This window comes from Micromesistius poutassou (assembly GCF_964030765.1).
Source record: "Micromesistius poutassou genome assembly, chromosome: 12".
NCBI classification, from domain to species: Eukaryota; Metazoa; Chordata; class Actinopteri; order Gadiformes; family Gadidae; genus Micromesistius; species Micromesistius poutassou.
The window spans coordinates 18,499,680-18,516,035 of record NC_140282.1 but is presented as its reverse complement, the minus strand read 5'-3'; the positions used below and the strand labels follow the sequence as shown (position 1 = coordinate 18,516,035).

General features: G+C 43.5%; 1 protein-coding gene across 1 annotated transcript; it reads right to left on the bottom strand.

Moving 5' to 3' along the window:
- Positions 1-1,779: 1,779 nt before the first annotated feature.
- Positions 1,780-15,942, bottom strand: stk33 (serine/threonine kinase 33; the record flags this gene model as incomplete). Its single annotated transcript, XM_084476260.1, has 13 exons — positions 1,780-1,992; positions 2,278-2,382; positions 3,702-3,905; positions 4,084-4,169; positions 4,381-4,493; positions 4,596-4,671; positions 4,965-5,052; positions 6,057-6,139; positions 8,748-8,886; positions 9,186-9,290; positions 9,432-9,545; positions 10,127-10,285; positions 15,925-15,942. 13 exons carry the CDS (start codon positions 15,940-15,942, stop codon positions 1,780-1,782), a joined length of 1,503 nt encoding a protein of 500 aa, XP_084332386.1.
- Positions 15,943-16,356: the final 414 nt, after the last annotated feature.

The following is a 16,356-nucleotide window of genomic DNA, read 5'->3' as shown; positions in this document are numbered from 1 at the left end:
TGCTGTTTATTCTACACTAAGTAAATACAAGAGCCGCCACCTTCTCATCGTGACACAGTGGCTCGCTCACTGTTGGCACACCCACTGCTTTTTAATACCGTGGATTTCTAGAGAGGGCTTAGTTTCCCTTTGCTCCATATTAAGTGTGTCTATTTTTTGGGGGTTGGTGGGACAGGGGTGGCACAGGGGGGGGGGAGGGGGGTGGGTGGGTGGGTTCTACCGTCAACTGCTGCAACTATAAAGTGTCAATAAAACAATATGTGTCACACCATACACATGTAGAAAATAATAAACATGTATTTTGATAACAAAATATTTAAACGCATTAAGGCAATGACACACACACACACACGCTCACACACACTCAACACTCACAGTCCACACACACACACACACACACACACACACACACACACACACACACACACACACACACACACACACACACACAAGCCCTCTGTCAGAACACGTTCACTGCGAAATGCAAATGGACAGATTTGAAATTCATCCTCTTTAGGTTCTGCATGACTACTCCAATGTTGTATCTATGCTCAGGATTATTCTCTGCAGAGTGGGGAAACCTGTGCTTGAATGGCAATGCCCTCAAAAGCAGCTCCCACTGCTTTGAACGGCCTCCCAAACGAGATTAGAGTTGCGGCTGTCCTGAGTCTCAATCCTCTGCATTCAGACGGAGCGGAACAAGCCTGTTTGACAACTTCTGTGTTTTGACACCCAACGGGTACAGTCATATGCATAAAGACCGTTTTGCAATTGAGTGGTCAGAACACAGACGACGGAGAGAAAAAAAAAAAGGCTAAGCTGTTCTACACCAAAGGCCTATTGTTTGCCGACGTGGTTGTGAACTGACACCGTCGCCAAAGGAAACTTTAGTTTCAGTCTCTGTGCAGCATTGTAGTACGTTAGAAATGCGAATGTTTGTTTTCTGGTTTGTTCAATATTTCTTTATTCGTTTATTACTCGCAAAGTACATTTGTGTGTATCCGTTATTTGTTTCATTATATTTGGCACCATCATACAAAAATGTCCTTCTCAAACATGAAAATGCAGCAACGTTCATTCAGGCTAACTACTGACAAACAGATAAAATAATAATATTAATATAATAATAACAATAATATCAACATTAATCTTTTGCTGTAATCCATTTCTTTGTCCGATTTGGTCACATAAACCATCCACAATGTGTCCATTAAATTCTAACCTGGTGATATTGTTAAACACTAAACCACCACCACCCTGTGTACCTAGCACAAAAGCCAAAGCAAAAACAAAACATTCACAGTATAACAAGAAGAGAGACTCTCTCTTTTAAAGTAACCACATTTTCGTATAATATTTCACCACTCTTACTCGTTCTATTTGCAATATGCAAAAAGCCCCTGCAGATGTACTGTAGACTCATACAGTTGTGTTCCAGTGCCAGGCTGCAGGTAGAGGTACAGAGGTACATTGCTGTGTCGTTTTTTTCCTCCTCTTGTCTCGACACGCCGAGCTAACTACCTTACCGAAGACGACAGCGCGGTATCTTGTCGTTCGGACATCGCACGCTATCGTACAGCACTGAGTAGTTTGCGTCTGACCTGGGTTTTTTCTTTTTCTGTCAAGTGGTATTGTCACATGCTTAGTTGCCTTATCCCCGGGGGGGGGGGCCCCAAATGGGGCTTGGGGGCCCCCCCCCCCCCCCCTCCGAGTACTTTGGCACCGGGCCCCCGGGGGTTGAATCTGGGCACGTTGCCTCCTTCTTCTGCTGCTGGAGCTCTAGCTCTTCTTATTCTTCGGAGGGCAGACAGGCGGTCTCAGGGAGCAGTTCCCAGGCTTACTGCTGGAGGTGGAGGCTGGGTTAGCGTCTGCCTTACCCGCTTTAGGAGGCTGTTTGAGGCTGCAGGACGCGTGAGGACTCTTCTCGCCGCTCTCCTTCAGGCTGCGCTGCTTTGCACTTGGCTGCCTGGTGGGTTTAGCGCCCGTATCAGCCTGCAAAGATAACGTTTTTTTTTGCATTCATCTCATCAAAGGCCATTAACATTAACGTTAACAGTTACCGGGTGAAAACGGAAACTCTCGTGACTATTGTGGGAAAACCTGAGCCGTAATTCATTAAATCTGGCACCATCTAGTGGTCACTAAATATACTAGACAAACGGGGTGCCTTTAAACGTTTAAAAAAACGAATCTTGAATTACGGAATACTCCCTCGAATCTACTCGGGGCGTTTAACAAGTGGTTACACTACACCGAATGACGCGAGGTCCAACGTACGTTCAGGTGGTTCCCTTGGTGTGGCGTGGGCTGGTCCAGCGTGCTGGTGTTCACCGTGTCCGCACTGTTTGTTTCCACCCCGATAGAGGTTTCCAGAGTCTCCTCCTGTCGGGATCACAGAGACAAAACCCAGAGAGGGAACATGAGAGACCTGCTCTTTAATGACACTGAATAATGAAATAGAGCTTAACCTTGTGCTGATAAACTTACCGTCAGGGCTGACTTATCTAAGACGCAGCCAGACGTTTTTTTAGTCAAAGACCAGATCATTACCGACCGGGCTAATTGAGGTCAAAGCAGCAGAAAGGAATGGGCCGTATCATGTATCTAAAGACCGTGAAACACACAGATTGGTCTGAATTCTTTTCTTAGGCACTGCAGAGCCAGGAGGCAGATCCACATCTCTGTGGTTTTTAGCCCTGGGTAATGTTAGTCTGGCTAATACATTGACTCTGGACTAGGCATAGTCTGATACGTCTTCTTTGATTTCGGGGGATTATCAAGCATTAGGACCTTAAAAGGTTCTAACAGCAGTCTATATTGGTCCTTTGCTGATGTCTTCATTTTGTAATTCAACAAATCACAAATCTACTGTTTGTCCAACTGCTGTTAAGGTCAATGGAAAATAATGTCCCTCAGTCTGTTCACTAGCAGTCCTAGGGCTACACTCCATAGACCTCCTAACGACCAGTGCCAGTATAGGGCGATGGAGTAGCACTATAGGGGGACAATTTAGCTGTTATGGCGCCTACACATGATGAGCCTTCAGCCATTTTCCTTAAGCCCAACCTAGCGTTGAAGCTACCCGTGGCATAGTGGACAGCTCAGATTTTCCACCTTGTCTGCACTACGCTCAGAGTTCAAACAATTTCAACTTTGACCCCCCGGTTGAAGGCAAGTGCATCCAATCTACCTCTCCAAGTGCGTCCAATCAAATGACAGCTTTGTCTGGCAAAGAATCCCGTCCTTGATTTCTAAACTGAAATCCATGTTTTATGAGTTAAAATAGCCGAATTCCAGTCAGCTGGCCAAAACCTAGCGCCCTGTGCTTCGCTAAAAGCTCATCACATATTAACCGCTTTGGTCTACTTCAGAATCAGCCGTCACAGGGATTGGAAACAAGAGCTCCATTCCAACAACAGATACACAGAGGCAAAAACATGTTCCTTTTGGAAAAGCCTAATTCATCGGAAATAAAGGCTGACTGAGAAAGATTCACTCATTCATTTTTCCGATCTACAGAGACAGACTAGACTAGTGTACAGTGGACGCACAACACGAACCCCTTAGCCAGCCTGTGTGTATGTGTGTCTGTGCATGTGTGTGTCTGTGCATGTGTGTGTCTGTGTGTGTGCATGTGTGTGTGTCTGTGCATGTGTGTGTCTGTGCATGTGTGTGTGTGGGGGGGTGTAGTCACATCATACCGGCTCCCTATGGTAAGAAGAAGCTTCGTCGATGTATTCCTGGAGGCTGTTGTTGCTGGGGGTCCGTAGGGAGATCTCCTCTAGTGACCGGGACAGCGAGGACTCGCTGCCGGCCTCCCGCTCCTCTCCCTCGTCGGGGTCATCCCGGAACAGGCGCATCATCTCCAGAACGTTGGTAGGCGTGGCCAGGTTGCTGGTGTCGCCCTGGAGGAACGAGCAAGCACGGGATTTTGAACGCGCAATGTAACGCGGCAAGCGATGCAGCTTCACCGCAGAAAAAGCAGAAGCAGTGCGTGTCTGCTTTCTGATCAACTCGAGTATTCGTTTAAAAATATTTTGTGCCCCGTCTCAACACGTGTGCCGCGCGCTTTTTGGGCTTTACCGTAATCCAGGGGTTGTCCACCAGCTCATTGGCGGTGATGCGATGGGCTGGATCGACCTTCAGGAGACAGCTCAGTACCGTTTTTGCTGTTGACATAAGGACGTTTTAGTTTGACTGTCCCAAAAACAGACATGAAACGGTTAAAAGCAACGACGGCAACAACAAATGACTTCATGTACCACGCATGGTGTGCAAGGGATATGATCTCACGGTAGAGCCGCTAACCTGACGAAGCTAGAGGTCAAAGGTTAACAACATTCAGAGGGAGGGGAAGTAATACCAGTGTGGAGCTATCACCTGCATCGCTAATGGTGTCCCAAACCAAACCAGAGAACGTTAGCTCTCCTCTCTTGATCTTCTCAAACAGTTTCTCTTCTGAGCTGGAGATGAAGGGAGCCTCTCCACATAACCTGCGGGAACAAATGTGCTCAGCCGACCTGTGCTTTATATACGTGAGACTGTTGGCTAATATAGTGATGCACAGTGTTGTGTTGTGGGTTGACTGGACTTACAACATGTACATGATCACGCCAATGCTCCACACGTCACACTGTTGACTGTACTCATGACCAGTGATCACTTCAGGTGCTAAAATCACATGCACAAGCACGCGCGCACACACGCACACGCACACGCACACGCACGCACACACACACACGCACACACACACGCACACACACACACGCACGCACACACACATAAATACACACACACACGCACACACACACACAGATCCAACAGGAGGGAGGGAAATATGCTTTGAAAACATTCCAGACAGTAGGTGGGCAAGTTCAGCTGAACATAGGACTAAATCTTGCCGATAGAGTAATTGCCAGGCCTTGAGCGTCCTAATGAATTACACAGGGTGTATTTATATTCACCCATATAGATGGGAGTGCCGCAGGTAGCCTTCATCATGTTCTCTCTCCCCACCCCGCCTTTCTTCACAGACAATCCAAAGTCTGTCACCTAGACACCGGGCAGAGAGATTCACAGACACTTGGTTAGTCTCCTATGTCGTCGGCCCGTGGGTCATGGCGCGTGGACGGTACCTGGCCGTCCTATAGAGGGAACATGAGAGCGCTCACCGACGGCAAACGGAATCAATAATTAACAGATCGGCGGTAACTATAATGTTATCACCCGGGAAAGTAATGGAGTCGGTTTTTTCCATTAGTTAGAAAAAAAAAAAAAAAAAAGCACATCCATACACCGGTATCAGTTAAGGGGAGAGATTTTTTATTTAAGGAAGAAGAGTTTTCTTCCAAAAACTATTTTATGTAAATAATAAAAAAATATCAGGCCAGTATTTAATCAAATATATGTGCAGTTTTAATGCAATGATAACAGCACGTTCACTCATCCATTTCCAATTTTTCCAAAATCATGTGGGCAGAGTTCAATGGCCAATGATAAAGCACCTTTTTAGTCGGGGGTGAATTCATTTACATAAACGCTTAGGCTCTTATATGTAACAGTGTAATAGACAAACTGCTCACCATAACGTCTACAACGTCCCCGAGTTTTGATCAGAGGTGCAGTATGTGTGCGAAGGACAGACGGACTAATGTAAACAATTGTTACAGCCAATTGTTACAGCGGGGATAAGGGGGAGGAGCCGAGCCTTGCCAAACATAAAGGCTAAACCTTTCCCATGCTGCCGCGTGGCGTGCCTGGTTCCATGGCGTGCCCCCCCCCCCCCCCCCCCCCCCTCCGCTATCTGCTTCTTCAACCCACTCGCTGCTGCTGCTGACGCACTGAAACATGGCGTGCTCAGGTGCTAATGCGTTTCGAGGGGGTTGATTCATGGAACCCCGCACGCTGCTGAGCAGGGGGAGCTCTGCTATAATGAAGCCGTATTTAAAACCATTTACTAGTCATTGAGGGGGACTGTGGGCGCGAGGACAGACCACCCGGGGGGGGTGGGGGGGGGGGGGGGTGTGTGTGTGTGTGTGTGTGTGTCACCGTCTCACCTTGATGTCGAGCCCGTGTTTGTCTCCTTGGTAAGAACCTTTCAGGAGAATGTTCTCCAGTTTTAAATCCCGATGCACAATGTCTAAAGGGGAGACGAGGGGGAGAAAGACGCACCGAACTTAATGAACACTCAACTCAAATTATAACCTTTTTCTGTGTGTGTGTGTGTGCGTGCATGTGTGCATGCGTGTGTGTGTGTGTGTGTGTGTGTGTGTGTGTGTGTGTGTGTGTGTGTGTGTGTGTGTGTGTGTGTGTGTGTGTGTGTGTGTGTGTGTGTGTGTGTGTGTGTGTATGTATGTATGTATGTATATATACTGTATATATATATATATATTATTTTTTTATCTTTTACATCTCTAATAACGGTGATGTCTTTATGTTTTTTAACGCAATCATATATAGAGTAGACACAAAATACATTGCACGTTTCATGGATCAATATAACTTTGTTTGTTTGTAAAGCGTGCTGTCCATTATGGCTCAGCTCCTTTTATGGGCAGGGGTAAACTAGGGAAGATGAGTCCACTATTCTGCTCCATAAAAGCACCCGCCCCTAATTAGTGTTATGAGAGACACCTGTGTTGGTCTACGTCAACACCTCCTTGAAAACGGTCTGCAACTAACTAACTAACTAACTAACTCAAGCTGTGGTCAAATAGTCCTTTTTGCCTGGGTTGTTCCTAAGGCTCCGAAAGCTTCCGAAATCTATTGCAATCTTTTGTAATTTCAGACTATTGATTTCCTTCTATTCTTTCCAGACAGTTATAGCTACACAAAAGCAGGGGGGAGAGTCAGGCCACACCCCTAGCATCTATCTTTCCAAGGCAGAGTTTATTAGCTGAATTTGAGACGAACATTTTGAATTTCCCCTGACAAGATATTGGGTAGGTGTGTAATGGATACATCCCTTTGTGATACGTTAAGGTTATTTAAAGTTTTTTTTAGATACTGTTGTCCATAACCTAAATCGTATCAATGTCTGAACGGATGACAGTAGCTTATATAACAGGCATTAATGGCAGTACCATCGCCAAAGGATGCAACCCTTACCCTAACCCTAACCCTATAATGACCAATGATTATCAAGCGTGTAACGTTAACTACCAAACATCATCCATGGAGGGATTTGTCAACTTGAAGTGCCCCAGTCGCTGTTCTTCAGCCAGAAGTCTCATGTTATCGTTTTTTCTCTGATATATTGTTCTTTAAAAAGCTATAACACACACCTAGATAACCCCATTAAAACGCTGAGAAGATGGAGGGACATTTGAGCAAGAGGGGGTTCAAGGTTAGATTAAATGTTGGCACTAGAGGGAGGAGGTAAGATTGGAATGTGTCACCGCACACATTACTTTTCGGCGAGGAACAAACCTCTCGTCTTTAAGTTCATCGCTCTTAAAATGATTTTGTCAGAAGGGGGTAGAGAACAGCGATCTTTCCCAAAATGGTTTCCCCTGATGTGATGTTAATGTAGAATGAGGTCAGGGGAGAAGGCGACATAAAAAATAACAATCTATTCAAAGTAGACCTGATTTCACCTTCCTGTGGTGACAAAGTCACAGCATAGACGCAGCATGCAACACTTGGCAAACAAACAACAAACTATTTCATATCATGGAGTGATCTCAGCAAATATGTCATGTCCTTGGCAAATCACCATTGCAGAAATATTTGGTTTTGCCAACGCCAAAAAAAAGACTGAAGAGGCTTGATACTAAAGAGAAAAGTAAGGAGAATGCTAGTGAAAAGGTTTCTCACGTTAAGTCAAAGTCAGGTCATGTCACGAATCAAACACCACAGCTGAATGCAATTTGATGTTGCATATTCATTGTACGACAATCTTATTGAGTAATGTACAGTATTAATTGTATTATGAAAACATTATATTTATCTTGACTCTTTTCGAAAGCCATGTAAATATTGAAAACATTGTTAAAAAAATGTTCGAGGATACAGGAGGATACAGCATGCTAGCCTGACCAAGGGCCAGATTAGCATCAGGCATTGGTGTTTGTCCCCCAACTAAATCATGATATATTTTGTACATTTACTATTGCTAGCATACTCCCCTGGGTATCATTAGATGCTATGGGGTTCAGAGTTAAACCAGCGCAGAGGGACACTCCACGTGAAAACACCTATTAATCAGGACTCCTCCCCAGCTCATTGTAAATGAGTCATTAGCCACATGTAATGGTGTCTCATTGCCAAGCAATTACCTCTAACTACAGATTTCATCATTAGAAGGGCAAAACATACCATCTCCAAATAAAGCCCTCAGATTCAATAAAAAATTGCCAAACTTTTTTTTTTTCCTGGGCACTTCATTATTACCTCGTTAAAATAAACTGGATTCTATAATGATTGAAAGCCATACTGGCGTGAAATATCACAGGGCCACTCTGCCGTGAAGCCAATTTGACCAAAGAGTCACTATTGTATTACTTATTACAAGAATAAAATCAATAATGCATTATACAGTTCAGCCAGTACTCAAGGTATACCTGCCATTGTTTCTACTCCATCAACCTGTAGAGAGTCTAAAAACACAGGGTGTAATTAAGAAACCTGTCAGCGGAACGCGTTCGCATTTAACTTCATCCGGTCGTCATCGTCTGTGATCATTTGGGTATTTACGTCACGTTTGCGTGTTGTGTGTGCGACGTCAACAACTCGGCGATCGGCCGTACCTTTCTTGTGCAGGTACACGATGGCCTGGGCCAAGTTGGTGATGATGTGTCGGCTCTCCTCCTCTGTGAAGCAGCTCTTCTTCTGCAGCAGCTCCTTTAGATCGCCGCCGTCACACAGCTCGGTCACTAGGTACATATTCTGCAACAGAACATGGGGGATGCAGGCCTGCCATTAAAAGGAGGGTGCTTCCACCTTCCGCACGTTCCACGCGGCCGTCTCGGTGCCTTTTCGCCGTCGTGATAATACAGATAACCACTGGCTGCTTGGTTTTTTCTGGCTGGGCAAGAGGTACTAAGATGGCGGACTTGAAATTATTTGATGGAACTTTATTACTTGTGCACTACCGAGGCGTTGCATAGAAAGAAAGAAACATACACAGAATACAAGCAATGTTAACATGTTCAAATTGGAAGAGTAGAGAGAGAGTGACAGCTCACCACCGGTGTCTCAAAGACTTCTTTCAGTTGTATGATGTGGGGATGGTTCACGTGTTTCAGTATGTGTACTTCCCTTTCCAACAGGATGACTCCATGGCTCCCTGCCTGTACACATACACCACACACAGTTATCTTTTCTTTTCTTCACGACAATAATCATTACCTTTCAATGTGTGCGTCCCGTTTCCCATTTAGGGACGAAGTGAAATTCAAGTTGTTTAAACAAAAGTTGCACAGTGTACTTACCTTCTCTCTGTTCACCTTCTTTATAGCCCATTTCTTATCGGTGTCCACGTGGGTGGCTTCAAACACGACCCCAAAGCTGCCTTGCCCCAATTTCCTTCCAAAAGTGTATATTTTCTTAATAGGATAATAAAAGGAGCCATTAATAGATAGTGTAATCACCAATCTGCTCTGAACTCTGGGAGACATTCAGAAACAGATGGTCACCCTGCACTTTTACAACTCCTCATTTCAGTTCAAATTTTACTTTGCCACTTTGTATTACAAACACACATTACACATTGACACATCACAATCCTAATTTCCAAAGCACATTGAAGAAGGAGGTGGGGGGGGAGGGGGAGGGGGCGTTCTCTGTCTCTAGGGTTCCACGATATAGTATTTCTAGTCAAATTACAAATGATTAAGTTGCTGCCGCAGTTCATTCAATCTCAGGTCTAATTAACTTGATCATGATCTCTGCAAAAGCAAAGTCGGCGCAACGCTTTGAAACCGGTAACGAGATTCTGCGGCGAGAGTGTTATTCTCCCGCGTTGAGCGGAGATGAATAACACCGGAGAGTTGACTCTCAGAGAGAGAGAGAGAGAGAGAGAGAGAGAGGGGCGTCCTCCATCCCTTGAATGCTTAGGTTACGTTCCAGAGGTGGGTCGTCTGAGTGCTTCAAGTGCTCGAAGAGGGGAGAGGTTGTCTGGCCATACCTTAAGGATGGTTTCTTCCTCCATGCGGCTGTGGGGGACCTTCCTCTCGGTGCCGTTTGCTCTCACGTGTTTGGAGGCCATTCCTCTGGCCCGCGGCGCTAGCGTCTGCTGCTGTCGCCTTCCGGGGACAGACGCAGGCTGTTCACCTCCGGCATTCACCTACAGGGTCCACACAGCGGAAAGAGATGTTGTTAAGGTCCATGAGCCCTATATACAATGACGCATTAGACCGTACATTCATGTAGAATGGTGACACAGCCTAAACACTGTCGAATGCAGGTTAGTAGAGATGTTTAAAGGTGAGCTCACTTCCAGCTGTCCAAGCATATGAAGTAGACTTCATATATATCACCCGGGTCTATTGAGGCAAGCGGACACCCATAGGTTCTGCATACAACTCATCCACCTCTTAAAGTAGCGTTCCTCTTTTATAGACCCTGCAGTGTCAAGGAGGTGTATGCCCCCTTTTAGAGACTTACGGTACACTGTGCCGCCGATTTGGACGAGACACACAGTCAATAGTGTGGCCCTGCTTTTAACGCTACATTTAAGCCAAAATATCCTGTGTTGGTGCACCTTCCACATAGCAACACTTCTGCATGATTAATCTCTAATTCAAATCAATTGTAGAATTGTTTGGGTTGAGTGTGTGGGGACATTTATTTTGTTTCCTCTTCCACAATGCCATGTATACATACCTGCTACAATGGCTTGTCCCCCCCCTAAATGTTTAGTGCAGCCCGTGCCAGAAGAATTGTACTCAGCAAAGAGCTCTTGGCAGTAACAGTTTGTGGACCGAGCGCAAAGTAATTACATTGCTGAGCGAAAAGCACAACAATGGAGAAAATTTGCTCACCTCGAACATAAAACAAACTCACATATTTTCAGCATAGCAGCCGAGTGCAAGAGACACATTTCAGCACGCTTTGTGCTTCTCACAAAGAAGGGAAAATATTTGCGCGTCACTTTGGAACATATTATATTGACGTCTAAAGACATTAGCTGGGTTCAAATGAGAAATAAAGACCCAAGGCCTAATAGCAGACTATTCAGCTCTCTTGCGATTGGTTTCCAACCAAATTCCTTTCCCTGACTGAGCCTTTATTAACATTAAGCGCAATTTACCTAGCTTCGAGAGAAAAAAAAGCCACTCACAAGCCAAATTAAATGTAAAGCAATTATCATGCAATGACTGGGAGCGGTGATGTGGATCACCCACACACGGGCAGCCATTAATTATTAACAAGGAAGTGGTATCTTTAACCTCTTCACTCTGGAGCATTATCTTAGCCACACGACAAAGCTCTTATAACAGGCCTGTCTCTCCCATTATCCGCTGCCATGTTTTTAATCAAAACCATTGTGACAGCCTCTGGAAATTCCAATCACAGCTCATTTGCGGGAGATCGAGGCGTCACATGATGGAGGAATGGATAAATAATGGGGGGAGGGCGGCGCTGGACACTTGAAGACGCCTCAGGTGTCTCCCCAAGATGGCTGCCTCTTGTTCTTGTTGCCAACATGTTTGAAATGGACACCAGGTTCAGGGTCAAGGGACTATGATCCCCAAATAGTTCACCACCGTGCCACTGGTCTAGAATTCCTCTCTGGGATCTCAAGCTACTATGTCGATGTGACAATGTATGTCTCCTCAAGTATGGCACCTGCTGGTCACCTGGTTGTGATTGACAAAAATAGCATACTATCTTAAACTAGATTACCTTGACCTGTGTGTATTATTGAACTTGTAAAGCGCTTTTCATTAAAGGTACAACGTATATCAGATGTTCTGAACTAAATCATAAAATGACCCTGATGTCAGATTAAGTCAAAATACTGGCTGCTTCGACAACAACACTACAGCCAGTAATGTTCGCCTTACAAATTTTCGTTCTGGGTCAGAACGTTTGTTATATTTTGGCCTGTCTTCTATGATTCACTATTCACTATTCACAGTAAATTGGCACACCAACACAACGTGCTGCAGGCATTGAAGCATGTAAACAAACTAACAAACAACTGAGATTGTTCTAGATTCTACCTGCCCTAAAAAGCCTGGTCCTCCATGACACGAGCCGTGGTTGATTTTGCAGTTGTATTCAAGAGAATGGCTCGGAGCCCAGAAGGATTTCAAGTCGGATGCCACATGAGGTGGTTTACAATTTGCAAAGTAAATTGCAAACTTGATGAATTTACAGTGTATAGGATTTGACATACGTCGTCAAAATAGAATAATTGCGCTAAAAACACAATCTCAAAATACAATGTTGTCTAGGCTCATTTTGCACTCGTGTTTGTTCAGTGTCCCCAACCTGGCAACCCGCATGAAGCTTCGAGTCTGGGGAGGAGAGGGCAGGCGGAGATAACTCTCTCCGTTATCATGAATTTGGACTGCAGTACCCATTTTAAACGCACAGTATTGTACTTTTAAGTACTTTAAGGATACTTCATAAGGTAAAATAATAATGGTATTCTGACACTCATATGCATCTAGAACCTTATTTGCATGACACTCTACCAATATTAAATTAAAAAAAATAATTGACCTCACACAGATCTCATAATGAACACATTTTAGCCACCGTATCCGCAATGTATCATTAAAGATGATCCAGCATCACCTTCAGACTGCAGGACTGTAGCATTCTTCTACAGCTGTGTTTTTATGTGGTGCGTACAAAGAGGTAGCACATTTATGGGATTATTTTATTATGAATACATTTTCAGGACGACATAATGGCTGTGATGGCAAATTAATTTTATTTTATCCAAAGTCAAATGGAGCAATTGTTATCTTAGGGTTGTTTACTATTTATTATAAACTTGCTAGGGTGAAGTTATTAATCATGCATGTTGGCTCTTTTGAACTCTTTTGAACTAAGTCTTTTTAATAACTGTCATAATTATGTGCCTTAGTGGAAACGTCTTCGTTGGAAGAATGGCATGTTTACTCAAATCTGAGAATAAACAACCAATTTGAATATCCAATTAAAAACAGGCAACCGTTTTGTAACAGATCTTTTGAGATTGTTTTAGTGGTTGGGTAGTAGTGAATGTCATCCACAGCAAAGGCTATTCTATTTGTTGGTTGTTTATCTTATTATGTTCCCTCATTCCCCGAGTTCCCTTATTAGGCCTGGATGGTCGTTTAAACACAGACCTACACTATGTGGAAAAAAAACCTTTGTTTGCTTTGCCTAATTGCACACACACCATCATGCTAATTTTCTTATTAATTTAGAACCAACTTTGAAACAACTTCTTAGGCTGAATGTTTATAAAAGGCACAATGAAGACACAAAGGTTTAATATGGACGGCCCTCCTGTGCAGTCAGAGAACACAACCTCAAGTTTACAATTTCACAATTACAGTTGAATAAGCTGTTTTTATAGGTCTTATTTCATCTTGAACAGAAAATGCATTCATGTAAGGCTTCAGTTCCTTTGGCTTTTTTTTGTGCAGGTCAAGTCATTGTGGAAACAGTAGTTAATTGCATATCCTGTTTACTCTAACTGCCAATCGGATGACCTCTGGCCAAGCTGTCGCCCTGACGTGTAGAAGCTTCTGTACATGTCAACACCACGTCCCCAAAGGTTTCCTTCTAGAGGCATTAGAATGCATGGCAACAATGTTGTGAATAGTGAAAAGAAAGCAAGCTTTATGGACAGTTGGCAGTGAGGTAATGGCAATCCATCAAAGAAGCCTTCTTTAATCTGATCACATCACATGTATGACAGGAAATAAGCCATTAACTCCATTATTATCCTAATTGCTATTAGGCCTATCCTGTGCAATACAGTGAGCAGTTAAGCTACGAATATTCTCTGTGTTTAACGGTTGTATTTGCAACTGTAAACAAAGCACAAGCAACAGAAGTTAAACTTGACATAGTACTGTATTTATAAGGTATTTACAATTGATGTGTTTAATTCTGTGCCACAGGATCACAATATTGTTCCTTTCCCCTGGTAAAGAATAGTTGAGGTATATAGCAGTGGGCAAAATGGGAGTAATAACACATTATAGACTTGGTACACAAACAACAGGCCCTGAAAGATAAATGAACATCAATACATAGCCTGCCTCGCAAGAGACACAATCCCTTTGCAAGGTCTCCATACTGGTTTCGCGACTTCATATCAAATTTCATGCGAAAAGTAATTATGGTAGGTATTGTGTCACAAGCGAGGCCTAACAACTCTGTCACTGATGGAGCAATAATGTTAGGCTTATTTCGGCAACAGGTGAGAAAAATACAATGCTGCTTTACCGTGATTGCAGCTGAATATGAGCAGACTACTGTTTACTAGACACATGAGGAGTTTGTCTCTTTAAACACTCTCATTTCCATTATTTAAATCATCAACCACTTTACTTGGTAGCTTACACATTATTCCCTCTTATCGCACACACCCACACACACACACACACACACACAGGCTTATCAACAACTGTGTTAAAACGTTGTTAACTAATGAGGATAACAAAAAATAATTGTTACTTTATTGATCAATGAAGCTCAATGTGGTGCTCAAAGCAACATGATGAATACATATAGCCCAACGGCACACAGGCTTGGTATATCTGTTTTACTTATGCTAAAGTGAGCAATGAGGGAGCGTGAAGTCATATTGACCTGCTCTTTGCGAGACGTTTCATCCACATCAGTGGACCATTAAGATATCCGCCATACGGAAGCTCTTGCAGCCCTGTCATTTCAACTTACTGGGCATGCTTAATTAGGCTCAGGCAGGTTCTGTAATGACTGTGATTCTCTGCAATAATCAACCGGCAAAATTCAGCCAGATTCAAACTAACAGACTGCAATTATAATGAAAACTGTAATCAGCATTGCCTGATCCAAAATATTTCATTTTCCTGAAATGAAGGTTAATCATTTATTGACAGCTTGGCTTTGATGACAAATGATAAACTTCACAGTCCTAATGAAGCATGGAATTACATTACCTGATGAGGCAAGAAATTGCATGTTTAGAATGCAAATATTGAGCCAGGCCATTTCATTAGGTTATGAAGTGAATCCTAATATGCCAGTGAAGAGAGAATGTGAGAGACTACTAACAATAGTCGCCAACATTACAGTATATGCATTTGAATAAATCACATTTTCAACCTAGCCCACTGCAAGATAGATGACAGCTTTTTGGAAAAACTAACAAATCCATGTTCTCTGAATCCTTGTTAACCATGGATTTGCGGAAAGCACATGATTTGTTCAAGGACATTGAAAGATCAAATTGCCCAATTGGTTCAAAGCGTTTCACGTGTTGCCTTGGAGATGGAAACAACAAATCCAACATACGTCCATGGTTTTATTGTTGTATTATAGTATCATAAGTATATCACTTGATGTCGGAAGATAGGAGCTGTTCAGATAAATGCAGGCGATTTCAAAACAGTATTAAGGCCTACATCCATTATATCGCGTTAGGACATTACATTGTATATCTTTTTCTCTTGCAGTGACAAACCACCTAAACGCATACCTGCCATATAATGAACACCTCCGAGTGGAAACACTTTTGAGTGAAACGTTATTTGACAAACGTCGGTTTATTGATCAAAGTGATACTTGACCTCCATAAACATCCGACAAAGTCTTACTAGGCTGTAAACCTATACACCTACAAACAGACAGACAGACAGACATAAAGTGGTAACCTAACAAAGGCAGTAGCGGATACTCACGCGAGATTCGTCAATTTTCATGGCAATAATGTATTTTGTACTGCGTCCATCCAAACTAATGTGTAAAACCAGACAGAAAGTTACATACCTTAGCGTGTGTTGTCATGGCAACGAAATACTAATGTACTTTCCTGTTTTGCTTGCTTTCAGTTCAGACCATAAACCACACTTTTTTTTTTTGTTGTTGTTGTGGGTAAACATGAACATTTACCGTGTGTACGCGTGTTCTTCCTTAATGATCTGCCATAAAGGTGATGCACTCGTTGAGAGTTGCATTATTGGAGCGTCTCTAAAATTGTGTCAGCGAAGGACTACGGAAAACGATTAGAGACAAACTATTGTATCCTTGCTTTTCTGCAGCACTTCCACGCACCCCCATGGATGTAGCGCCATACCGCCCACACGCACACACACACACACACACACGCAAGCACACGCACGCACGCACAGACACACACACGCACACGCACATGCACACGCACACACACACACACACACAAAAAAACCATCCATTCACACT